We start from the raw sequence: 26,020 nt of genomic DNA, 5'->3' as shown, positions 1-26,020 counted from the left end.
AAAAAAGTAAGAATGTGATTTTATTTGAGGTCTACTGACTGCGACTGCTTTCGATTTCAGAAGAATCGATGATGGAGTCCACCGCCGTCAGCGGAATGAGCGGTAAGTCTCTACTGATATGTGTCTATGTTACTCAATTTAAAAACCAAAACAACTCCTGGCCCTGACAACCTCCCGAATGTGTTTCTTAGGCGATACGCCAAAACTCTTGCTAAGTTCTTAGTTGTATTGTTCAGAGCATCTTTGTTATGCGTGAAAGTGCCTGAAGATTGGAAGATGGCTCGAGTTGTTCCGGTCTTTAAGAAAGGCGATCGATTATTGCTCGAGAATCACCGCCCCGCATATCATTAACCTCATCTTGCTGCAAACTTTTCGAGCATATAATCGCAACTCGCATTACTGAATTCTTAGATGAACACTCCATACTATCAAGTGCTCAACATGGCTTCACGTAAGGCTGTTCCACTACTACACAATTAGTAACAATTATTGATTCCATTGCCAAAGCTTTGGATGCCAACGGTCAAATTGATGCTGTGTTTTTCGACTTCAGTAAAGCCTTCGATAGGGTAATTCACAAAAAGCTAATTCTAAAATTAAGGAACATTAACCTTCCGGACATCATAATTAGCTGGATTACAGACTATATGGATAATCGCCAATAGTATGTTTCAGTTGACGATCACAACTCGGGATATCTGCCAGTCACTTCAGGTGTTCCCCAGGGCAGTGTCCTGGATCCATTTCTCTTTCTTTTATATATTAATGACATTGTTACCGTCGTCACACCTGGAACACAAATAAGGCTGTTTGCAGATGACTGCATTGTATTTCGTACAATTAAGTCTGTAGATGATCAGGAGGAACTTAACTCTAGCTTGAATAATATATTTTTGTGGTGCGAAGAATGCGGCATGGCTGCAAACGTAGATAAAACTGTCTCTCTTCGCATAACGCATAGAAAGAATCCCCTGGAGTACGCGTATCAAATGGGATCTGTGCCACTAAAGCAAGTTGAGAGCTACAACTACCTTGGCGTAACGTTCACTAATAATGTTTCCTGGAACCTTCACATTGACAACACATGTTCTTCTGCCTTTCGGAAGCTAACTTATCTGCGACAGAAACCAAGAAACGCCCCCTCAAACGTTAAGCTATTCACTTATCTAACTTATATCCGCCCAAAACTTGAATATGCTTGCGTTGCATGGGATCCCTATACTAAAGTCAATGTTAACAAACTTGAGAGAATACAGAGAAAATATGTTCGTTTTATTTACTCCAAGTTCAAAAGTTCGGATTCGCCGTCAGAGTTGATATTGGCTAACGACATTCCTTCGCTTGAACCAAGAAGACAGAAACACAGGCTAGATTTTTTACATAATCTAATTAATCACAAATTGGCTCTGGACCCTTCACTATATGTAAGTCTTCTCTCCACAAGGTATACACTACACCATCGTCCGGATACACTGACACCTATCTATGCTAGGACAGACATCTACAAGTTCTCCATCTTTCCCGGGACTATTTCTGAATGGAATTCGCTGCCCGCCCCTTACAACATGTGAATGCGCTTTATGCACGGTTTTTTTTATTGTTTTTGTTTTGTTTTTGTTTTTGCATAGAATGTGTGCATATATATATATATATATATATATATATATATATATATATATATATACAGCTCCGCTGGTCATCCATCTTCACAGAGTGGAATGGCACTGTTTTTAGTGCAATCGCTATGCTTTCTTTATACACTCATTTGGGTTTCTTTAAAATGTTCATGTTTATTGGCAGCTTTGGCTGTTGCCGGGTGGATGCCATAGTTTCCTTTTCTTGATTCTTCCTCCACGTACGTTGTAGGCTTGAGCAGAAGTGATTTGCAAGATTTAAATATTTAGCATACTTTTAGGGGTAACACAGCCTAGTGTTGAACACTTGTTGTTTTCAGCCCGTTTCTTTTTTCCTGAACGTCGCCATGCTACGTTCACTCATAAACGTTTTGCGCCATGTAACCTCAGCACGTGCGTAACGTGCGTTTTTGTGCCTTTCGTTTTTCAGTATTGGAATCCACCCCAGCTGGTAAGTACGCGATATGACGGCAAAAGTTCCGAATCCGTACGTACAGACCTGTCTGCTCTCCGTGGGGCAACGCCTTGTTAGTATTCGAGCGCCTGTACAATAGCCGGTTCAATATATAACAACGGCCTCGCGAACTAGTCTGAGAATATTACGGTGGCTTATACGCTCTCTTGTGTTTAACAACTAGAGAAAATGTCGCGCTTGCTCAAATTTAGCTGCGTGGTCACTTTGTTGCCTACATACTTCCTCTGACAAGGCTTTCGAAGCACTGCCGAATGTACGAGGCGTACGCAGATAATGTATCATTGAGCATCGGAATAAAGTGTCGGGCATAATGGCGGGATTAGAGAGTTTAGCTTGGTACATGACACGTTAGGGTTACAGAATGGAAACCAAGCGAAGGGAAGCGCAGTCGAGGGTCGGCAGAAAAACAGATGGGATGATGAAATTAGGAAATTTGCAGGCGCAAGTTGGAATACGCTAGCGCAAGACAGGGGTAATTGGAGATCGCAGGGAGAGGCCTTCGTCCTGCAGTGCACATAAAATATAGGATGATGATGATGATGATGATGATGATGACACGTTACAGTTTTAGTTTAACGTTAGCCTAAAAGCGGGGTTAAGGGAAATAGCGTTACCGTGCCGCAAACTCAGTTTGCAGAAAGCGAGTTTTAGTATAGCGTGATAGCGTAGTTTACGTGCGGGACGCTATTCGATGACGCTTTAAATTTCGCATGCACAGTGCACCTAAGTGATTCTGTCTATTCGTAATGATTTGCGTGTGCGTCCGAAAAGTGCGAGAGGCAACGCAATGAAAGCCGGGAGCGCGTTTTATTTGCACGCGGCGAAATCGGTACAAGCACTACAAGCTGTCTACCATGGCCTCCGAGATGTGCAAATCTCGGAGGCCATATGTATTCACGTTAATCTCCCAACTTCGTCGATAGGTGGCGCTGCAATCCCGGAAGCTTTTGGAACAGCAAGCTATAGAATCCCGGGCTGTAGAGCTTTTGGCTGTTAGGTGCTGCAGTTGTTCCCCAGACTAATGAACAGTAATTGAAATGAGTGTAAAATAAGGAATAATGAATACTCAACTTGGTTTTGAGTACGTAGAATAGACCTGTGGCGATTTGTGATGGCCGGCAGTTCTGGAGAGGGCATCGCACAGTTAACTCACGATTGTTCCAAGAAATGGTAGCAGTAGAGGTTACCACAACGAACATTAATTTTTTAAAGATATTCTATATTAGTCCCATTCGTTGCAGTGAAATCGGTATATTTTGAGCCGACACTCACTTTGCATATCGGTTGGCGTTGATTCAGGCAGCATCCCACAGCGTGCATGATGCCGTCGCTCGTACATGAACGCTCGCGCGGACACATCAACTTGCATTTTTTCATGTTTCATTCATCCTTAACGCATCCAACATGCGTGAACTTCTCGTGGCTAAACTTTAGGCTTTAGGTTAGTTTTGACTTCAAACTTTCTTCTTGAAAGATAATTTTAGGCTCTATCACGAGGGTCGGTTCCATCGAGGGCACCGCCATAGGACTGACAATCCAACAGGGCCTTCGAAATGAGCAAGGAACGCTGGTGCCAGGGAAAGTGGTTCAGACTGTGCAGCTTGCCGAGCACTTCTTTTCTGGACGTTTGAAGTTTGTTCTGCTAAAAGAGATGTACAAAGTGGTTATGATAGCGTGCAGAAGGACGTCCCGTAGTGAAAACACTATAAGGTTACATGAAACAGCAAAAAGAATAATAATAAAAAAACGTATGCTATAAAATACGAGCAGTAACACAACAATTAATACAACAATTAATCAAGTACAATCAATTGAGCTGTTAAACAATTCTAGTCAATAAACAAATAGTAATCAGCATATAACGATAAAGGTCAGGTTACTTGACTAGTCGAATTGTTATTGATTACAAATAAAATGATGAAACGGAAAAAAAAGTTTACCAACCCAAGGAATTCCAAAATTATTTAAAACAAAACAATCTCTTTTGAGTGTCGCAGTTAGTACGAAATATTGGAAGTAAAAAGTTGTTGTTTAGGGAAAAACGTGTATTTTTGTACGTAAGTCCACGCATGAAAACAAATTTGCGAAGGTGATGGTCTTTAATTGCTCTATATGCAAATATGTAAACATTAAATTTCACAATATTAGTAAAGCAGAGTATGGTAAGATTACAGTAGACTTCAGTAACATGTGATCGGCGATTACTCTTACTAATCATTCGGATTGCATGATTTTGGACATGTTGTAAAGAAGAAAGATGGCGGTGACAGGTTGACCCCAGGAAGTTATGTAACAGTTTTGATGGCTATGAATGAGTGCGTACTATAGCTACCAGAGTATGTAAATCAAAATAACATCTAGCTTTGAGTAGACTCCTAATACTGTATGAAGTTTTTCTTTGTAGTTCATCGGTGTTTAAGGTAAATTTTAAGGGCGAGTCAAGCTCGACACCCAGGAATGACCAGAGGTTGGATGGATAAATAGCATGCAAATCAATAGAAATTGGCGCAACTTGCAAATCATTAGTGGACCAAGAAATTAAGATTAAAATTTTAGTTTTGGAAGGATTAATTAGAAGTGTGTTTTTAACACAAAGTCGAGATATCCATAAGATCAGCATTAAGGGCCGTTATGATTGTTCAAACATTTAGCCGAAGATAAGAGTGGTCTCATCGGCATTTAGGTAGAATTCAGCCTTGTGGAACCCAGATGTTAATTATATTGTTAGAATGAAGGCCATACATGCATGCTACTTGCTCATGATGAGATAAGTGAAATTGAAAAAGGTTTACAGGGGTTCCTTGAATGCCACAAGAATCAAGTTTAGAGAATAGGATATCATGAATTATTGTATCAAACGTTTTAGTGAAATCTAAACAAAAAAAAACAGAACTAACGTAGTTACCTTTGTCAATTTCGATTTTGCATTTATCAGTGAAGTAAATAAGAGCAAGGTTAGTTGAATACCCGAGACGGAATCCAAACTATTCAGGGTGAAATAAGTTAAAATTTCCAAGATAGCTAGACAGACGAATATGGATTAGTTCTGGAGAATATGGAGACTTCAATGGCCATATACATGGAAACCTATCTATGGCTACTATATTCCGGTTCCTTGGCCACTTAGCGGACGCCGCTTCTTCGGTAACCTACTTTGGTTCAGAAATCAAATAGTCCTAAGTATTTTTATGATGTTACCGTTTATGGTGTTTTTTCGTGTTGCTCTCATGCAGCTTGTTGGAGTTGTCTCGTTTCACGCATCACAGTGCCCTATTTTGTTTTGTCATTAGGCTGTCAGTTTGTTTCAAACTGAATAACTATACTTGAATAGCTATACTGAATAACTTTAGTGAGCGACATTATAAGGGCAGCGAGTCGCAAATACGTCAGGGCACAGGTTACTAAACAAACATGCATAGACCAGCTGAATATACTGCGATCGCATTATTACGCAAACTCCAGATACACCCTGTAGGCTTCCGTGTAGGCTTCCGTGTAGGCTATGGTGGCTGCGGCAGTGCTAGCGCTGCTGAACGCGCTCTCTGCGCTGTCTGCGCGCCAAGTGTTGGAGATCACGTGCGTCAAGTGTTGGAGATCACGTGCGTCAAGTGTGGGAGGTCACGTGCGTCAAGTGTGGGAGGCAGTAGCGCACCCAGGATGTCTGCCAGGGGGGGGTTGACAGTTTGCCAATACCATCTAAACAGCACTAATTTCGATTTCTTCACGGGAAATTGTAAAAAAATGCGCTTTTTGCGAGTGTGCAGACGATTGCGCGTCTTACATCTTAGTTGCAGTACTCAAATGCGTAAGGAAAGAAAAGGGGTTAAACAAAAGGTGGGGTTAAGTCGGCCTCAGGGGGGGGGGGGGGGGTTACAACCCCCGAATCCCCCCCCCCCCCCCGTCGGTGCGCCACTGGTGGGAGGTCACGTGCGTCAAGTGTTGGAGTTCACGTGCGTCAAGTGTTGGAGCTCACGTGCGTCAAGTGTTGGAGCTCACGTGCGTCAAGTGTAGGAGGTCACGTGCGTCAAGTGTAGGTCACGTGCGTCAAGTGTTGGAGGTCACGTGCGTCAAGTGTTGGAGGTCACGTGCGTCAAGTGTTAGAGGTCACGTGCGTCAAGTGTTAGAGGTCACGTGCGTCAAGTGTTGGAGGTCACGTGATGTGGGCGACTGCGACTACCGAGGCCGAACAAAATATCTTGATGAGCCCGGTCTTTCTGCGCATCCAGTGTTCTTATCCCTTCAGTCAGTGTGTACACATTTGTGGACCCGACGTATTTTTGCCATTTCTGTACAGCTGTGGAGAGGAATAGACCACAAAATTTCAGCTTAGGGTAAATTGAACGTTCTGCTTACGTCAACTACCTTCATTTTACTTCTGAGGGAAATCGATCGCTATCCGAATATCGCTTTAGAGAAGGCACTACAGTGTTTGACGGGAGGTGTGACGTGGGACATTTCTGTACCAACTGCGAAATAATTTTCTTTCTCTCTGTTATAGCTTGCAGCCAATAATTAACTTGCGCAAGCAATTCGCGCTAGTGATTCAATACTTTTTATAAAGAAACGTATCATTCCTGAGTGCACAAGAACTTAATTACTCCGTAATTATGGTGACTCATCATAAAGCACACAGTCATTATACCACCTTTATTTTCTCATAATGGAGTCTGCAGCACCTTGGCATAAAATTATTTATACTTATCGACAGTCGATCGTAATTCGTGACTGAAGGGGCTATTCCCGGCGCGTTGCCGTTCGCGTATTGTGGTTCTCTGAGAACTGACCTTTTTTTCCCTACTTTTCTTGCAGAAGGGGACAGTGAGTAAGTATTGCATCAACACCGAAGTCTTTACTCTGTAACTTTCACATCAAGGTTGCGGTGATCCCCGAGTAGCTATGCCCTGATCAGCTACATTCGACGTTTTGCTCGCATCGCGACGGCCAGGTTGGCGCGCGTCTAATGTCACCGGGCCGACGATTAAGATGGGCACGCAGGACACTAGAGAGCCCGAATGTTACTGATGCACCATAAAGCGCGCAAGATGAATAAGCTCTCGTAGAACGGAACTGCCAACCGGCTCAAATTGGCTCCCTGGGCATACCTCAAGTTATGACACCTTGTACGGTGTACAGTGAGTCTACAATTTCTTCCTCTTTAGTACGAAGGTACTTGCTAGGGCACCCGGCATCCCTAATGGGACCGGTGTGGCGGAGGAGTTAGGGGTTGTTTTGAATCCAGGTTTTGAACAGCTTGGTCACCTGCCGAGTTATTGTGGCAATACTTTGCTGAACTAGCATCTGTAATATGGCCTGTACTGCCTGAGTAATCAGATTTGGGAGCTGGGTCGTTTGCTCAGCGAAGGCTTGTATTTGCTTTTCGTGGGCGTTTTGCCTGGCTTCCATATTGGCGTAGAAGGGCATGTGCGCTGACGTCACTGTGCTGCCCGACCACACCGATGCCGAGTCCTCCGTATCATCCAAGTGAACTCCTGGAATGAGGGTGTCTGCCCTATTGGTTTCGAGTGTCGCAATTTTGGCTGCTAACTGCACGTTCTGATTTCTATTTCGAGTTCTGCCCGCAATCTGCTATCAATGGGATAGGGGGTAAGGGGGAGGGGGGTGAGGGAGGGGAGGACTGAGAGGTCACGCCTGCCCCAGTTGCTCGCCTATTTTGTTGGCCCGTTGACCAGGGGTTGAAAGTCCCCGACCTTCAAGGCTGGTGGTTTCGGCCTGGTCCCGGACTGTTCATTTTTGTTTGTCTTCTTTTAGTGGGCGAATTGTCCAGGCTTGCCCGTCTTCGATGGTTGTTGCTGGGGAGCTTGCCCAGACTTGTTCAGCTTCCTATCGCGAGGTGGTTGACCCGACCGCTGACCCTGCATTGAGGTAGCTCCACCTGATTGGTTCGTGGGGCGGCGGAGTTTCCGAAACTTTCGGTGCATTTCGCGGAGCCCGTAAGATGCCCTTCCCCGCAAATCATGCAGGTTGGCTTGTACTCGTGTTCGCGGTGGCCCGCAATAGTAATGCCGACCTGTGAGCCACAAAACCCGCATCTTCCATCGTCAGGGTGTGGACAATTACCCACCCTGTGTTATAGTCTGGTTATAGCTGGCAGGAATTGTCTTTTTGTAGGCCCTCACTGGGACGCCTTCATGGTTGTAGTGGATATATCGTGGCAGCCGCTGCCCGACGGTCACCTCCGCTACATTTGTGGTCCCCCAATTTTCGCACGCCAGAAGAGCTTCCCGCCAGAAGAGCTCCGGTTTCAAAACGGCACAAGTTTCTTCTTTAATCCCGCCCTTACACACTTCACCGTTGACTTTCAAGTGCCCCTTGAATGAGTAGGATGATGCGCCTACCTTGAGGTCCAAATCTGGTGTTAGTTTGTGAACCATTTGCGTGGATTGCGTGCCGCACACCACTATGTCTTTGTCCCACACTGACCAAACGCTAGGGTCCCCACAGGCCACTTCGCCCACGTAGTGGGCCACTGCGGAGCCGATGTCTGCGTGTTTGGAAGACTCTTTGAGGTCCAGAGCCCCGCGGGGCTTCAGGACGCACGTTGAATAAAGGGATGGCAGAGGGTAGAGCGGGTAGCGAGAGGATATGGTGATGACGGCGGCCATTAGAAGTTACCACAAACCAAACAACGCCGCGAAAGTTCCGCCAACCATGAAAGGCCTATTTCCCAAGCTCCGACATGCAGACAAAGCCCTGAAGGGAGCCAGGAGCGTCGTCAGAGCTGGCTGTCTCGGCGATGCTCGCTCCCTGTCTTTTATTAAGACCTTATATGTCTCATCGTTCAGACGACCTTCAACGTCCTTGAGCGAAAACCGTGTCGTCATGTCATAGCTATATGCAAACGATCACGCAACAATTCTGATGGTGTGCGGGTCACCGTCGTCATCGTCCTCTATGAGTAAGCAAGCTACGCTCACGCAACAATTCTGATGGTGCGCGGGTCAAGCAAGCAACACTCACGCAATAATTTTGATTGTGTGTGGGTCACCGTTGTGATCCTGTTAATTCAGGCACTCGAGCCCACGACCTTCGGTGGGAGTCGCACTCTCGAGCTTATGTGAAAGTCGAACCCATTACCTGTGACATTAAGACGAAGTAATTGGGCTACAGTTAATTAATATATAGGTAAAGCACTCGAATCCACGACCTTTTTTTTGGTGGGAGTCGGACCCATGAACTGTGGCGCGCGAGGCACCGGGGGGGGCTGCTGCTTACGATGCGGCCGCGCGGGCGCCATATCTTGACAGTGATCTGCGACGTGCACAAACTGCGCTACCGCGTGGGCCTCTACTTTAAAGCGGTGTGCGATGTGGACAAAGTGTGCCAAGTGCCGGTATCTTCGTACGCGCTGTGCTTTCGACGTTTAGTTCGCGTTGAAACGAGAAACAGCATGACGTTCAATTCACTCGCTGGTGCTACCGCGCTTCCTGACTGCAGCGTTTTCATGGCGAGTTTCCTCGGTCATCGAGCGAGATGTGTTCATCTTTACCTGTGCCCGCGTCACACCGTGCTTGCTAATTGAATTAGTAAGCGGATGTTTGCAAATTTATACGGCCAACAAAACTAATATTCGTGCTTCGTATCGCTGTCTACTAATTTGCTATCACAATCGATGGTTCACCTTTCGGGCTAAACTGCGACCTCTTTTTCCTTCCTCCCCCCCCCCCCCCCCCCAGTGACAAGAAAACCTACATGGTCATCGGCCTTTGCCTACTGCTGTTGGGAGTAGTCGGCGCTATCGTTTTCCTCACGTCTGGGACTTCATCCGATGGTGAGCACATCTGAACAACGGGCTCTCGATAAGCTACAAGCGACAAGCGTGAATAGTGTCATGCATGTTCCATCACATTCTAACGGTCCGTCATGGTCGTCGTACGTTGCGTCGCGCTACCTGTCGTACTATTTGTCTCCTGCTCACAGAAAAATTACGCCCTTCATCACGACGCCTACTCGTACCAGCATTAACATCCAGATATTTTGGAACAGGTCTCAGCAGGCTGAAAGAGGTTTCAAATTCCAGAGCAGCAATATTTCAGACTTGTCGCACTTTGTGTCTGCTGCTTCCTATAAGGCATAACCAAATGCACATGGCGTACCAACTGTCACGTAAAAAAAATAATAAAAAGAAGAAAATTTTACGTGAACAAATCCGAGTACATTATATTGAGTTACTTGTTTTAATACACTAACATATTATTACGGTGCTCATTTAAATTTGCGCATTAAAGGCCAACTCCAACGAAATTCTGGATGAGGAAATTCTGGAACCCAGACCAGGACAAATTATTCCTCAAGTGCGAGGCGTTCCTGGGAAATACGTATGGGTTTCCTTTGTAGATTCCGTGCTATATTCGGGTGGATGACAATTCGCCCCTTTTATAAAAAGCCCCGCTTCAAATAATTTAGACATACAGTAGCCTCTGTAGAAAATTTTACGCTTCAAATGCGAGCGGTTCCTTTTAAAAAAAAACGCAAAAATCAATGTTCTTCATACGGAAACTTCATATTACAACTCGCCGGAAGTGACGTACTTTGGAGACTGTATAGAGAACCAGCGTCCAGGTCGTCGGCTTCCCTTGCTCGTATACCGTTCCCGAGTATCAGCGAGCAAGTCCCGCACGTCTGGCAGCCACAGAGTTGGTGTACAGGATGTTCAAAATTAAGCTTTATGGAATTTTTAAAAATCGCCTGTGGCAGGTGACATAATTCTTATCGTTGAGCTGGGCTATTCGAAAAGGACATTAGTAGCACCAGAAATCGAAACACATATTCAACTAATTAACAAAAATTGACTGATGAACTTCATAGCTTATTACTTTACGACACATATTGCAATTTACGAATTGTAGCCGGTGAACTTGTCAGGCGTATCCAATTGCAATGAATTTCCAGAATGACACCAGTTTGGAGATAATGCGCCATCAAACTCGCAGTAAGAATGTACTGTTGTTCCACTTACTTTTTTATCAAAATGCAATTTTATACATTAAAGCACAAAAGTAACTGGAACGCCCATGTATTTCGTACCACACTTTGGGAAATATCACGAAACTGGTGTCATCCTGGAAATTCAAGTCGATGCGTATTGCAAGCTCACTGGCTGCAATCGTAAATTGCAATATGCGTCCTAAGGTAATTAACTAAGAAATTCATTTGCCAGTTTTTGTTAATTAGATGAATGCGTGTTTCGATTTCTCGTGCTACTAATTTCCGCCTCTTCGAAAAACCCAGCTCAACGATAATAATTAGGCTACATGCCACAGGCGATTTTTAAAGACTCCGTAAAATTTAAAAATGAAAACCCTGTGCTGTGCAAGCTGCTTCGAGCGCTGTGCACCGACGCCATTGCGATTAACGCGAAGTACTATGAGGGAGTGGCACTCACTGATAAAGAAGTGTTGTACCTTGAGATTATAGTACCTGGTGAATGCTTTGTAATGGATTGTTGTGGGAGCTTATCGGCTTCGTTGCGCATTTCGTTGTCTTCTACGTGGCACATACGGTGGCCTCCTTGCATGTTTTTCTTAATAACGCCTGTCACTTGAAGTCTAGCGCTCTGTCCTGTCCCTCCTTTCTTCCGTTAGTCTTGTGCGCGCTAGTAACTATGCCCAGCAACTGCACCAACACCAGCTAGCCCAAATTTATTCCTGAAGTATTATCCGAGGCAAGCCGGTTTTCTGTATCTGGTTGTCTACGTTTAACGAGCAGAGACTCGATGCCTTCTGTCTTCGCTCGGACAAGAAGAGCGCCTTGGGTCACGTGACTAAGCTAAAAGCGCGGATATAGTCCGCCGTGACGACGCGTAAGGTCACGGCTAGACAGGCCGGAGATATTTAAATCGACAAGTTTTTGGCGAAGTATCACCCCAATGCGCTGTGGCGTCATCGCATTCCTTGCATGGCTTGCCACCGCATCTGCACAACGTCCGCGGCATCGCGTTCTCCTTCCTGACAAATGCAACATGCGTTTCCTGCTGACAGCGTTTCTGATGCTGTGTCAGAAAGGCTTTCGTTCGTGTAACTTCAACGCGTCCGACGTAGAGACGCGCGAAATGTCTCGAAGATGCTATATCAGTCATCAACTCTCACGGCCAGGTCGCTGCGGACGCCTCCAATCCTGGATCTTCCTCGGAGAGGCGGCCGTAGCCCTGGCCCTCGCAATCCCAAATTGATCAGTTATGGTTAGCGACTCCAAAACAGTCATACATAACTCTAAGCCAGCCCTTTCCCTGCCTTTCGGCCCATTCTTTTCATCTAGCATTATTCTGAACTTCCGCGCATGTGGGCCTTGCTGTAAACGAAGCGGCTCATGTCAGTGCCCGAGCATTTACGGTCCGGGCGCAAGCATCAGTTGTGTCGGACCTCGCTAGGAAGGAGGCGCCGTTTACAACACGGTATCGGCTTATTACGTATACCACGACATCGGCGCGCACTACCGATTAGAGCGTTTAACCTTTCCGCCGCCCATGCGCAAATCCCCGCGCAGCTGTGAAGTTCTGTGGCGACAGCTGTAGACTCGCATCTTTCCCCTCCTCCTACCTCCTCTGCGGCATTCATCCCGTAATTCACCTTTCTCCCGCTTCTAAATTGTGCGCCTCTCCCAGAGCAGGCTTAAACCACATCATGACCCCTTTCCCTCTTTCCACAAACAATTAATATCTAGTGAGGAGCAGTGGGAGGCTGACTTGCGCAGCTCGAGGCCCGACCTTCAGGAGGCCATCCTGGAGTGGGCTGCGATGGTAGAGGCCTACTTCAAGCAGTTCCTCCCCCAACCCTCGATCCCATTGCATGCCCCCTTCCCTTTCATCATCATCGTCATCAGCCTACCTTTATCTCCACTGCAGGACGAAGGCTTCTCCCTGCGATCTCCCACTTCCCCTGTCTTGCGCTAGCTGGTTCCAACTTGCGCGTGTAAATTTCCTAACTTCATCACCTCACCTAGTTTTCTGCCGTCCTCGACTGCGCTTCCCTTCTCTTGGTATCCATTCTGTTATGCTAACGTCCATCTGTTATCCATCTTACGAATTACATGGCCTGCGCAGCTCCATTTTTTCTCTTAATGTCAATTATAATATCGGCCATCGGGCCCCGTTTGCCCTCTGATCCCCACCGCTCCCTTCCTGTCTCGATCTTAACGTTAGGCCTAACATTTTTCGTTCCATCGCTCTTTGTGTGGTCCTTAACTTGCTCTCGAGCTTTTGTTAACCTTCAAGTTTCTGTCCCATATGTTAGTACTGGTAAAATGTAATGATTGTACACTTTTCTTTTCAACGACTGCAGTGGTAAGTTCCCAGTCAGGATTTGGTAATGCTTGCCGTGTGCACTCGAATCCAATTTCATTCTTCTATAAATTTCCTTCTAATGATCAGGGTCCCCAGTGAGTCATTTGCAAACAGAAGGTCGCTGAGATATTCCCCGTTGATCCACTCCTACGCCTTCCCGGTCTACGAGCTTGAAAGCTTTTTCTAAGCATGCAGTGAATAGCATTGGAGAGATTGTGCCTCTTTTCCTGACCCCTTTCTTGACAGGTAATTTTCTACTTTTCTTGTGAACTAAAGTTGCTGTGGAATCCTTGTAGATATTTGCCAAGATATTCACGTATACCCCCTGTACTCCTGTACCTCCCTTCTTTGTAAAGGGGAACAGTTTTTCATGCATTTGAAAGATTGTGCAACACCGGAAATGATCGCTCCAGAATATCGCCCGTGAATGCACCTTACCTTTGCTTTTCGTGCCCCATCGAGGCTTACAATACTTATAGTCATCCAGAGAAAGAGTTTCGCAAGCACATTTTGCATGATGGGTGACTGCGCTCGTGAAATCTAGCGTGTGCAATGTCGTCAAGCGCAGTTCACATGCTTTGTGTGCGCGTTGGCCGGTCCGCGTCGCGTTTGGCTGGTGCGGCACGCGGTGCGCCCTGCCGCTCTAAGAGGTAGGACAGGAGAGATGTGTTCGGCCTTCGTCTTATGCAGCGCTGTGTACTGCACACCCATCGCTCGTGTTCGAGCACGTGCCCTATAGCACCCAACGGCCACGCAATGCGTCGGCCCTCTTACAACAGCTCAAATCACGTGCGCAACGAGAAAGCACGCCGAGAGAGACACCCACCAACTCGCAAACATTGCGCCTGGGCGCCCAGGCGCTAGTGAGGGATCGGCAGTCGTGTACGGTTCTGAAACGTTCGCCGCCATTTCCGCACCACTACTGCTCACCGCCAGGTGAACGCGTCGTCTGCTTCGGCGCTATTTAAGGGCATGCTAATAAAAAAATTAGACACTTACTAGCCCTGCGGATTTGCCAAGATTACATTGATAGTATATGCTAAGCATTTATAGGCATTTTAATCCAAGCTAAATTTTGTTGCAGTTGTCATTTACGAGGTTGCAGACAAATATGAGAGAAATCGAACTAGGGTGTTTTCAGCAAGATACTGTTTGAGTGCTAGAACATATCCCGTGAATCCCACTCACGTCAATCCCACGTCAATACTGTTTGTAAGTGTGTCATAGGTAATCAAAGGGCATCCCTATTGAAAAAAAAAAACATATGCCCCATAATTCCCATATGAAACATATGGTATCCCATACAAAACCCCGCTTTTCCCGCATGTAACATGCTGTTGTTTATATTCGGGGTTTTTTCAGTGGGGATGGTTCTAGCTCAAAGCTACTTATCGTTTTCATGACGTCACCTTGCAGACACCGCCGATGAATCGGCCGAGGTTGGTAGTGGCAGCGGCGGCAGTGGCGGTGATCCTCCGCCCGCTGCTTATTCGTCGAACCCACCCTCGCGACCAAAGGAGACTACAAAGGCGACTACTAAGGCCACCACTAGTAAGTCCAAGTGCACGTGGAATCCGTGATCCATCGCACGTATCTCGAAAGGCGCCTGCTATCACGTAAGTGAAGTGGTGCTGCACGAGCACCTCGCCCAAATAAGCACCCACCCTCTCACAAATACATTCATAACGAGATATGCATTCCCACGCTCGTAATTCGCCGGCATTCGCGCCACGTGAACTTAAGCAACATGCAGTGGTTAACACTTTGAAGTGGTAACGACAAGCTGGCAAAAATGACCGTTTTTGATAACGAAACCTTCAAAAACTGATAACTAAAAAAAAAAAAAAAATTACCGCTCGCCGGAAGTGACGCATGGCGTAGAACGCGTGGCTCCTCGGCATGGCCTCCGAGACTATACCTGCAGGCGTCTGTCATATGGTGCCTGCCCGCTGCACACTGTAAAAATCTCGGAGGCGATCTGCAAGTCAGGCGCGCTCACCACAAGGCGCCCGTGCCGCCTCTTAGGTGTTGCACAGAAGCTTCTAATAAAAAAGAAAGAAAAAACAATTACCAGCGATGCAGATTTGCCGAAATTGCTTCATAAGCATGTGCTATTATCTTAAAACCCAATTTAACCAAACTGGAACTTGCTTGTAGTTAGCCTCGAACACAAGGCCAACCGTGGATGCAGGAACGCGGATTGGCTGCCTGCGGCAACTCATTGCGGCCGTTCTAAATGGTTACGGCGGGGAGCCTTTATACGCACCCGCTCTTGTTACCTGCGCTCACCGTATTGGTCGCCAGAAAAGGTCCTGTGACATAACCCTCGATCTGCTTAGTGTGCACGCATTAGGTGCCGGCAAAAAGAAACAAACGAGATCAATAAAGTGTTATGTACTAGCGTGGACATTTCTCCGAGTGCAAGGTTATATGCGTCGCCTGCTTTTTTTTTTTTTAATTAGCCTGTCAAGGACTAATTTTAATTCAACGATGAGACCAGAGTGGAAGAAAGCTTACAAGTACGTAGTATGTCAATGGGTGCCGACGTTATTCCATAACGTTTTCAGAAACTGTATGCTTTGTTATGGCACTTGCGATTATAGCTTGTCGTGTCACGTTTGCAGAGCCGACAACGACGCCCAACCAAACCACCGCTCCCAAGCCTAAAACGGCCCCCGGGTCCACGATGAAAACCGGGACTACGAAGACGACCAGGACAACGAAGACGACTAAGACTACGAAGACGACTAAGACTACGAAGACGACTAAGACTACGAAGACGACCAGGACTACGACAACCACGACAACCACGACAACCACGACAACGACGACTACCACGACAACGACTACTACTACGACTACGACGACCACGCTGGAGCCGGAAGGTAAGCGACAGAGAGCCACTACAATAATGCGTGAAGTGCGCTTACCCTTGCGAGCAGGTTGCCTAACGAGCAGTGACTAGCGTGTTTACTTCTTGCAATGCCGAAAAACAAAGGCAGTGACAAACTGCCGAGAGAAGACTCTATACACTCCTAAAAAAAAAAACAAAAAAAAAAAAAAAAACAGGTGGTTGTAGTGACTAAAGTCAGGCTAACTCTTTGCCGCAATATTGACTACGTGGTAGTTTACATGCAGGTAGTAGCCGTAGTAATTTTCCTAACGAAAATAGGTAGCCAGCTTTACTAATGTGTTCATTTACCAACTACGAAACGCAGTAATCGCTACTAACATAACTGCACTATAATTACCAGTCATATAGTCAGAGCTGTTTCGCTTATAAGCGCCGTTTCGGTTGTCGTATTAGGTCAATGCCATTACACAAGCACATCAAGGCCAACAAATGAAAAACGAGAACCGCATTCTTTTGTTGCATTCATTCGCCATCGTACCTAATGTTCAAACTTACCAGGGACAACACTATGGTTCCACTTTGGGTAAATATGCAGGGAAAGTTGCGAAAGAGTGACAGAGAATAACGTCGCACATACAGAGCAACTACAAGGTGACTACGCGACAAGTACACATAGTTCAAGAACGATTTCAGGAGTATTTATAGCCGTACCTTGGCGCGGCACCTAAAATTTTATAGCTTACTGTATGCACTTATGCGAGCGACAACGTAGCACATAACAGTTAATCAAACATAATGAAAGAAACTACGGTCGAACCCGGCTATATCCAATCTGCAGGGGATCACAAAAGACTTCGATATATAGGTAATTCCATATATAAATCAAATGTGTTATGCAAAAATGTTCAAGGGGATTTTCCTGCCTCTCGTTATATGTGTGGGTTCGATATATCCGGGTTCCACTGTACATCATTTTGCCTTAAACTGTCACTACGCGGCATATTAGACAACGGCCCAGACTAGGTGGTAGGCTCTGTTAACCAAGCCTCGATGCACTTCCGTATACATCATTTATGTAAGTATATATGTAGTAAATGGGAACAAATTACAGCAAATATTTGAGGGCTGTAACCGAGAAAGTGTAAGAGTGCGCTTGAAGATTTATATGCAGAAGACAAACATAATGTTCAATAGCCAGGCAAGGGAACAACAATTCAGGATCGCCAGTCAGCCTCTGGAGTCTGTGAATAGGTCAATTACTCACAGGGGACGCTGATCATGAGAAATCATGATCATGAGAATCAGAAGGATAAAATTGAGTTGGAGTGCATACGGCAGGCATTGTCAAATCCTGACTGGAGCTTACCACTGTCATTGAAAAGAACAGTGTACAATCATTGCATTCTACCGGTGCTAAGCTCGAGAACAAGTTAAGGACCGCACAAAGAGCGATGGAACGAAAAATGTTAGGCCTATCGTTAAGAGACAGGAAGAGAGCGGCGTGGGTCAGAGAGCAAACGGGGACAGCCGACATTCTAGTTGACATTAAGCGGAAAAAATGGAGCTGGGCAGGCCATGTAATGCGTAGGATGGATAACCGGTGGACCATTAGAGTTACAGAATGGATACCAAGAAAAGGGAAGCGCAGTCGAGGACGGCAGAAAACTAGGTGGGGTGAAGTAAGGAAATTTGCAGGCGCAAGTTGGAATCCGCTAGCGCAAGACAGGCGTAATAGGAGATCACAGGGAGAGGCCTTCGTCCTACAGGGGACATAAATATAGGCTGATGATGATGATGATGATGATGATGATGATGATGATGATGATGATGATGATGATGATGATGATGATGATATGTCATAAAGAAATCGTAAATGTCTAATGGCGATAGTGACAGCCGCGGTTACCAAATTTTTACTACCGTTTTCTGAGAGCGTTACTACGGGCCAATTGCGATTTCCCAATTATATTTACGCGAGGAACACAGACGTGCTCGCGCTGTAGGCAACCTCATGACCGATTCGAAGGAAATTTCGTGCATGAAATCCCGCAATTACTCACAAAATTGGTGCGCTATAATGTATTTCTCAAACACCAATTGCCGAAATCAAATTTCAGAATGTTTGAGGCCGTAAGTTAGCAACACCGTAAACCCACGTTTAATATACAGGGTGTCCCAATTATCGTGCACCAAGATATAAAAATGTGCAAATGCCACGTAGCTGGACAGTAGCAAGGTAATGTTGTAATTAGTCTTAAGAAATGAACTTCTCAGACATTATAATCAGATGCAAACTGTCAATTATAAAATGAGCGGCCAGGAGTGAGAGCGTCTATTTCCTGACCTTCAGTTTTGCGAGTTACGAGGCCAGTTGAGTGTTCAAAAATGTCAAAATCAGCGAAGTCCAACGGCTACGACACTGATAAGCAATCTGGACAAAGTATCATTACTACGCAGGTGGGCACGGCCGCGTGTTTCAGCGCGTTTCATAAATTACGTCAGTAAATCTATACAGTAACAGCAAGAAGTGTACTGATCTAAACGCCCGTCGTGATTGGTATCAACTATTGGGCAGCAGCAGCCGCGTTTCTGCTATATGAGGAAATGTGGCAGTCCCGAAAAGATTGAGAAGGTTTCTGTTGAAAAGCGAGCGTTTGAAAAGAAGGTGACTTTGCGAGCTCCGCTTGCGAGCTGCACATTCACGCAAGACTGCAAATTTTTGCTGAGATGTTCACAGCAGCGTATGCCATCCGCAGATTGCATCTTTTCACCTATCCTTCTAAGAGCATGCAGCTGCACGAAAAAAAAAAGAAACTTTTTGCAAAACAATCCATGTCGCAGAATCTTGATACCGAAAATAATCGTGCGAGTCAGTCGTTCGGCTACGGCTACGTACGTACATACGAATGCACAATATTTAACGACTAGGCTTTGTAGCCGCATTAGTATAGGTACACAGTGAATGCTACGAGTATGTCCTCGTTCCGTTGTATATGAGCATACAATGTGATGTTAATTTTCATTCCAATTCCAGTGAAGCTAATTCTTTGCACCGTGGGTAGCGGCGCCGTCGTGCCGAACATGTACCCGGGCGAGGCGCCCTGTGACTACTTGTTCTACAGTGACGTGATCATCGTCAAACAAAAAATACGCGCCTCTCAAGTACAGACCAGCTGGACTACCTTCCAAATGATGGCCAAGAAGTATAGACGGGTTCGGCCCGGCATCGCCTTTGACTACCGGTGAGTCGAGAAGTTGCGAGCAATAGCACCACTCGAGTACGTGAACATCTGTCGCGGTTGCTCAGTATAGCTACGGCACGTCAGAGTGCGGCCGCGGCTATGACGGAACCCGAGGTTGGCTTGGCACGTTAGACGTTCAATTGTTAGATGAAAACTTCAGTGTGATTCCATACTGTGCAAGTGGATGGCCAGCGAAGCTGTGTATGTGGTGATTGGCCGTTGCTCCGGTGAGACGTTCCAAGTATGCGGGACCGGAGCCGCATGGACGGTCCGCATTTCTTTCCGCCTCGCAATCCTGGCGGGCAGCACGCTTACGCATGGTGTCCGCTGCCCGCTCATCGTCGGTAGTCTCCTTCCGCCGCCGCGGCCATTCCCTTTTCTGTTAACCCGTCGTTCTTGGTAGGCACGCTGTTCTTCTTCAGACCGTACAACACACGGCCTACCTACTTCACAGTAAGAGCAGAACTGAGGGAAGAAGCCTACGTAAAGCATGACGTCAGGAGACAGACGACACTCAGATTTGTAGGAACTATAGTTGAATACTCGGGAGGGCGTACACGTGTATGGTGTGAACGTAGACATGGCCGACGCGGATCGAATTGTAGTATCTGTTCTTGTCAGCTTATTATCTGATACGGGTTGGACCGAAGATGATAAACTTTTGTTCGCAAGTTGGCGGAGTGCTTGAACCTGCTTCACCTCCACCGCCGGTCGGCCCGGTATTGTACTATCTTCGGGATTTTTTGTCCATGGACATCGATCCGCTGGAAACTAGCCATATACAGCTTCGCTGTAATAACTTATACAAGTAGAAGGGCAACGGACCGAAAACGGATTGTTTCCGATTTTGGAAGTAGAATTAGAACGTATCGGAAATGCATCGTGGTCCCTTGCCCTCTACTTGTGCCCGTGTCTGCACGCCCATCTTTAACATGAATCCCACCCAACTATTATTATTATTATTATTATTAGAAACTTTATTGTTGCGGGGGGAAGGGGAAATGGGAACGGGACGTTCTGGGTGGGGGCCCTCAAGTCCAGGGCTCCACTGGCTTCTGCCGCCCGTGTCGAGAATGTCTTTTGAAGTTGTTAAATGAGGTTCGTTGACGGGATGGGTATGCTCTACACGGTTGATAGGTTCTCGAGCTAGCGCATCTGGCCCTTTCCTACCATTCGAGCCCGACGTATTCCGGGCACCATACCAGTCGGTGTTTCTGGGTCAATTCATGTCCCAGTAGTTTGATGACTGCTTTGGGTAGGCGGGCGTTTAGGAAGGGTGCCGGGATACCTGGGGAATCTGTGACAATAATTGACTGCTTTTCCCTGTGTCCCTGCTCTCTCAAGGCCAAAGCTATAGTGGCAACAGACTCTGCTTCGGTGATTGAGGAGGTGTGCAAAGAAGCGTTCGTGACCGCCTTCATATCCCAGTCTATCGCTGTTGCTGCACATTGCTTTCATCTGGCAGCGTCTGCGTACATGACGTTAGTTTTTTCTTTTATTTGTTCCTTGAGCCACCGGACTCTTTCTTCCCTTTTTTCGGCATTATGGTGTCGATCCATGTTCTTGGAGAGCTGTCGGTGTCTTGCGGTACTACCAACTAATTCAACATTCTCTTCGTATGGACGTATGTATCCGAATTTCGGATGAATATTGTCGAACAGGGGCTCAAATCTGCTCGAATGCACCCGCGACCTGTCAGAAGTTATTTAAAATGTCGTTAATACAACTGCGTAAACTACGCGTGTAACCGTGCCAACTTCCACGACCCATGGTTAGACTTCGCAAGTGCTCCTATACTAAGCAAAATGGTGTCTCGTCTTTTCACCATCTTTTCTTGCTTTGTCAAGCCGTCTCAATTCTTCCAAGCACTCGCAACTAGAACACGCAAAACGCCGACGACTGGCGAAAGAGTTGCGCCACCCGCACAATTCAGCAACGATCATATTGGTTTCCAGACGTGATGATGTTTGCGGGACTTGCAGCGCCATGTCTCACGGCACTGTGTTTGTGCGACGGCGTCTCCACTGCCATCAATATAGCGTGATACCGTGGAACGTAGTATATCGCTCACCCAATTCGCTCTATAGACGCTGTGTCCGGTGACGCGGCCATTCGTGCGAGCTTAGTTTTCCTCTTCATTTGCAGGTATCTGACGGATTCGAACTTGCAGCAAGCCGCTACTGAACTCGATGACCTACAGAGGACCGGGAACATTAAGAGCTACGGCATTCTGAACTTCGTGACGAGACCGAGTGATTTGACGAGCGCTGTGGGCTCCAAAAGATCTGTTTTGGAGGTGAGTGCGAGGCCTCAATGTGTCTGTGCTCCAACATCGCACTGTACTCGGGGACAACTTTCGTTGGCAGTGCAGGGAAAGGTATGGGACCGAAGCGCAGAGTCTACTTACGCACCAAGAAAGAGTTCCCTAAATTCATAAATAGTTTTCGCACCGCCGTAGCTGAAGTAATATCTACTTGATTTATCCGCACTACTTGGCGGAGTAACACGATTGTGCAGAAGGTTGGCCCTGTCTAGCTTTCACTTCACTGCTGAGATAAGTATACCTATCTCAAGCCAAAGAGAGCCGCGCGGCCATTGCACAGTTCCTAAGCTTCCCACAGGCCGAAAGCCTTAGAAGGACTGAAGAGATACACTACATCAAGTGAGAGAGAGAAAGTATTTTTACGGAACTGTTATTATGTTTAAAAGGATTTAAAAGTTCCTTTTTTTATATATCGTGCCAAAATCTCTATTCTTGACGTCACTGTGGAGCCGCGCACGGTAATGCGTATTCCCGTAGTTTAACCGTACAGCGTATTTTTTTACTGATAACAAGTTAACTAGGCCTAAGCACACAGCGCCGAAATTAATGACGTCATGCCGTGCGGGTGTGAAAACTGCAAGATGGCTTCGCCACCCATCTCTCGCTTCCACGCGAGAGTGGCGTTTTCATTTTTCTTTTTTGTATTGTAGAGGCATAATTTACTAATCCAACTGAAATTGACCTTTTTCTTATGCCAATTGGCCAAATACACGACCAACCGCGGTTTATTTGGCCGTCACTAACACTTACAGTTTGTTTTATAAACTATACATCACGGAGATGCTACCTGCACTGCTGTTTGGAAGATCATGCACAGACTGCAAAAAGTGAAGATAATGTAGTCCTTAAACCACTCGGATTTTTCCGGCGGTAAACAGTAATCATATCCTGTGATGGGCCGTGATATAAAGCTTGTACGCCGCGTCGCGTCATGTCTGTAAAAGTTGTGATCTTGTTCGTTCCGTGAATAAAATGCGGCATCACGCAGGAGTAATCGCGCTGCGGAATAGGAGCGCGGCCTGTGCCGACGCAATCTTCTCGCCCAGATTGCGAATGTTTTCACAACCAACGATGTCTCACCTTTTATTCTGACTGGCATATTTCTTTAGCAAACGCTTCGTTATGCAACTTGCGCAAGACATAATAAATACTGTTTTCCGTAATTAACTAAAAAAATTCGGGATAGCTTGTAGTGGCGCAAGGCTCAAGAAAAAGCGGAGCTGGTCGGTTCTTAGGTGGTCCTGGCTATACGAAGTGATGCTAAGTTATATGGAGTAATGCCAAGTGATGCTGAGTTATACGGAGTGTATAAGCATTTCCTCGTGGTCCGTGCCATCGGGGAACGCCTCGCGAAGCGCTTGCAGTCCGATGACACGTAGGTTCAGCTTTGGGTCGAAAGCTATGCCCCGTGTACGGGCGGCGCGCAGCAGACGACACGCCGGGATGACGTCACGGCGCATTCGCAGTAGCGCGCAGCTGGCGGGAGCTCCGCGATGCTGTCTTTATCGGGCGAAGCGAGCGCGTACCTGCGCCGGTGGTTACTAGGCAACGCGAGATGACGTCATCGCTACTGCTCCGGCGCATGCGCGGCTAGGCGAGGTTTAACCAGGAGGTGCGCAGCTGTGGCTTGGTTGTTGCTAGGCGATGGCGCGGAGTTTTCTGCGGACTTCGGACATTTTTGCTCCAGTTTTAACAGCTTCGCTGTTAAAATTAAGCTCTTGGGTTTTACGCGCCAGTTTACGATCTGAGTATGAGGTACGCCGCTGTGGGTGGAATCTGGATTAGAATCCGAACACCGGTTACGCACAACCTGAAATCTAAGTGCACGAGCACTTCGGCATCCCCTCCCTCCCACCCATCCAAACACGGCTCCCACGGTCGGGACTAGTATACATGCTGCATCAAGCATTCAGCATGGTGCCGTATGTTTCACTTCCTACGCAAGGCCACAGATCTTCAGGTACCTGGTGTCACTTGAGCACGCTGTGGGAATATTGGAACTCATGTTTAAGTTGAATTTATTTTCATGAGTAGGTAACACATGAAACACAAGTATAAATGCACAGCCGCATGTCCCGAAGCAAACATTGTCTGGGGGACCTCCTAACAGGAAACAAACCTGTGTTTCCCCCTGCTTTGTTCTCTTCCGGCAGAAGCTCTCCAAGAGGACCGAGAATGACCCAGACAGAATTACTGTCCTCGCAGTAGGATTCGCCTACTACAGAGGCAGCTACATGGACGACTTCAAGGCAGCTTTCAAGAGGGTTGCCTCGTAAGTCAATGGCTTTCTTCCAGGGCTTTAAACCCCCGGGCTTCAAAACGAGGGCGGGGGGGGGGGGGGGGGGGCTCACAGAACGCAGCGCATGAGTAGAACCAGTATAGCGCACGAGCGCTCTCATATACGTACATGTATATATATATATATATATATACATATTGTTACGTGTCAGTTGTAACTGACGCCCAAGGCTTTTACAATTTCATTGCAAAGAAGCTAACAGAGGCCGAAATGGCTCCCGATAGCTTCCCTCATATATCACTGAAGCATTGAATCACAAGATCCAGCAATGAAACAGGTCAAAGCATAGAAGCACGTAGGAAACATGCCGCGATTTTAATGACGTTTCGGCCGGGGACCAGCCCACACTCCGCCCACATCAAACGATTAATTGCGATGAAATCATTGATTGAAAAATATGAAAGTTAGATTTGCCGCGAAGAAGGCACCACTGGGAATAAAATCGCCTCCAGCGTCTGTTGAATGGGTGCCGCAGTGCTACAGTTCACCTGCCGAGGGGGGTGGGGGAGGGGGGGGGGGGGCGAGCCTCTCCTTAAAAATGGTGAGGGGGCCGGGCGGGCCGGGCCCCCCGGTCTCCCGGTCTCGTGCAATGTGCGAAGACTTTATAAGATATACCTCAGGTGCTTATATGCCCGATCTTTCTTCTTCTATACCGTACATAATTCTTTAACACGTCTGTACCCGAGGACACAGTTCTATTTCTTGACCTGAATTTCTCGAAGAGGCGGACAGTACTTGGAGGAGAAATGAAATGCGCAAATCGCTAAATAATGGAATTTTGCATTGAACGGTTTGTGTTAATTGTTTGCGAGACATATTGCAATTTCCGAATTGTAGCCGTTGTGCTGGCGAAGCACATCAACTTCCAATAAACTTTGTGGACACCACTGGTCCCGAGATATCCGGATGTTCTGTTCATTTTTAAGCAATGATGCAACGTATTAAACGCTACGTCAAGCTCTGCAGCTCATCCGAATTACGTGTAGAAAAGGGGCATAAATAATTTTTATTCTATTGTTCCAGCTCTTTTCGTTTTCAGTACGAACTGTTTTATGTCAGTGAAGCACAAAAATACCTCTAACGTTCGGCAATCTATTTCGTCACACACACTGAGCATGATTTTCTCGAAACTGGTGCCGTACTTTCCAAGTGAACACTCATGGAAACTCAACCGACAACAGTTCGCAAATTGCAATATGTGTTGTGAGTAATAAATTCAAGATGTTATAAGTAAAATTTCCGTAAGTATTTGATCACTCATTTTCATTTCTCGGGTAAGGGCCACTTGGTTAAATCCAGCTCGAAGACTAGGCTTTTGTTGTCTTTCACAGGCGATTTATTTTTAAATTATGTATGGTCTAAAAAAAACCAAAGGCCAGGTATACCCATCTGTGGTAGTCGACAGCGCGGCCATTCAGACGCTCAAATTTTTTTTTTTTTTTTTTGGGGGGGGGGTGGTGGTAATTTAACGAGTGTCGTTAATTCTACCCGTTAGGCATCGTGGCATCATGCTCGCTTCTATCGACTGTGTACATACGTCCATCTCTTGTCATAAACGGTGTGAGTGAAGGCAGTGCCACCGTGGAGCCTTTCTGACGTCACGCTCTGAAGTTCATCCGTGTTACCCACAAATTGAGCGCATAACGTATTTTTTTACTGGTGTGCCTCATCCCTTCTAATAATTCTAATCTACGAGGTTGATCAGCAGATACGCGCTCAAGCCACCTACAGCGTTGTCGCGCTCAGGACGAGCGTACTGGGGCTTGTACTTCGTTGAACGTTCCCAGCGCTCATGCTTTTCCGTTGTCCTCTCTTCAAGAAACCATGTGTGTGGTCCAAGCAGCTACAGTGCGCCAGACCACCTGGTCTATGCGAGCCAACATGCTCTGAAAGC

The 26,020-nt window shown here is 46.5% G+C and overlaps 1 protein-coding gene and 1 pseudogene across 1 annotated transcript; both read left to right on the top strand.

Moving 5' to 3' along the window:
* Positions 1 to 71: 71 nt before the first annotated feature.
* On the top strand, positions 72 to 24,103 carry LOC125946899 (uncharacterized). The gene is made up of 8 exons (XM_049671076.1): positions 72 to 102; positions 2,065 to 2,085; positions 6,919 to 6,927; positions 14,825 to 14,959; positions 16,033 to 16,293; positions 19,297 to 19,504; positions 21,650 to 21,800; positions 23,981 to 24,103. The coding sequence occupies exons 1-8, from the start codon at positions 72 to 74 to the stop codon at positions 24,101 to 24,103; spliced, it is 939 nt and encodes a 312-aa protein (XP_049527033.1).
* On the top strand, positions 20,085 to 20,257 carry LOC119459805 (U2 spliceosomal RNA; annotated as a pseudogene).
* Positions 24,104 to 26,020: the final 1,917 nt, after the last annotated feature.

Source organism: Dermacentor silvarum, chromosome 7 (assembly GCF_013339745.2).
Source record: "Dermacentor silvarum isolate Dsil-2018 chromosome 7, BIME_Dsil_1.4, whole genome shotgun sequence".
Lineage (NCBI taxonomy): Eukaryota > Metazoa > Arthropoda > Arachnida > Ixodida > Ixodidae > Dermacentor > Dermacentor silvarum.
This window is presented reverse-complemented; position numbering and strand designations above follow the sequence as displayed.

Excerpts from the sequence above, each read along its gene's own strand:
- LOC125946899 (XM_049671076.1), top strand. The coding sequence starts at position 72 with ATGGAGTCCACCGCCGTCAGCGGAATGAGCG. Across the intron at positions 103-2,064 it reads CGCCGTCAGCGGAATGAGCG|TATTGGAATCCACCCCAGCT; the intron begins GTAAGTCTCTAC and ends TTCGTTTTTCAG. Across the intron at positions 21,801-23,980 it reads CCAAAAGATCTGTTTTGGAG|AAGCTCTCCAAGAGGACCGA; the intron begins GTGAGTGCGAGG and ends CTCTTCCGGCAG.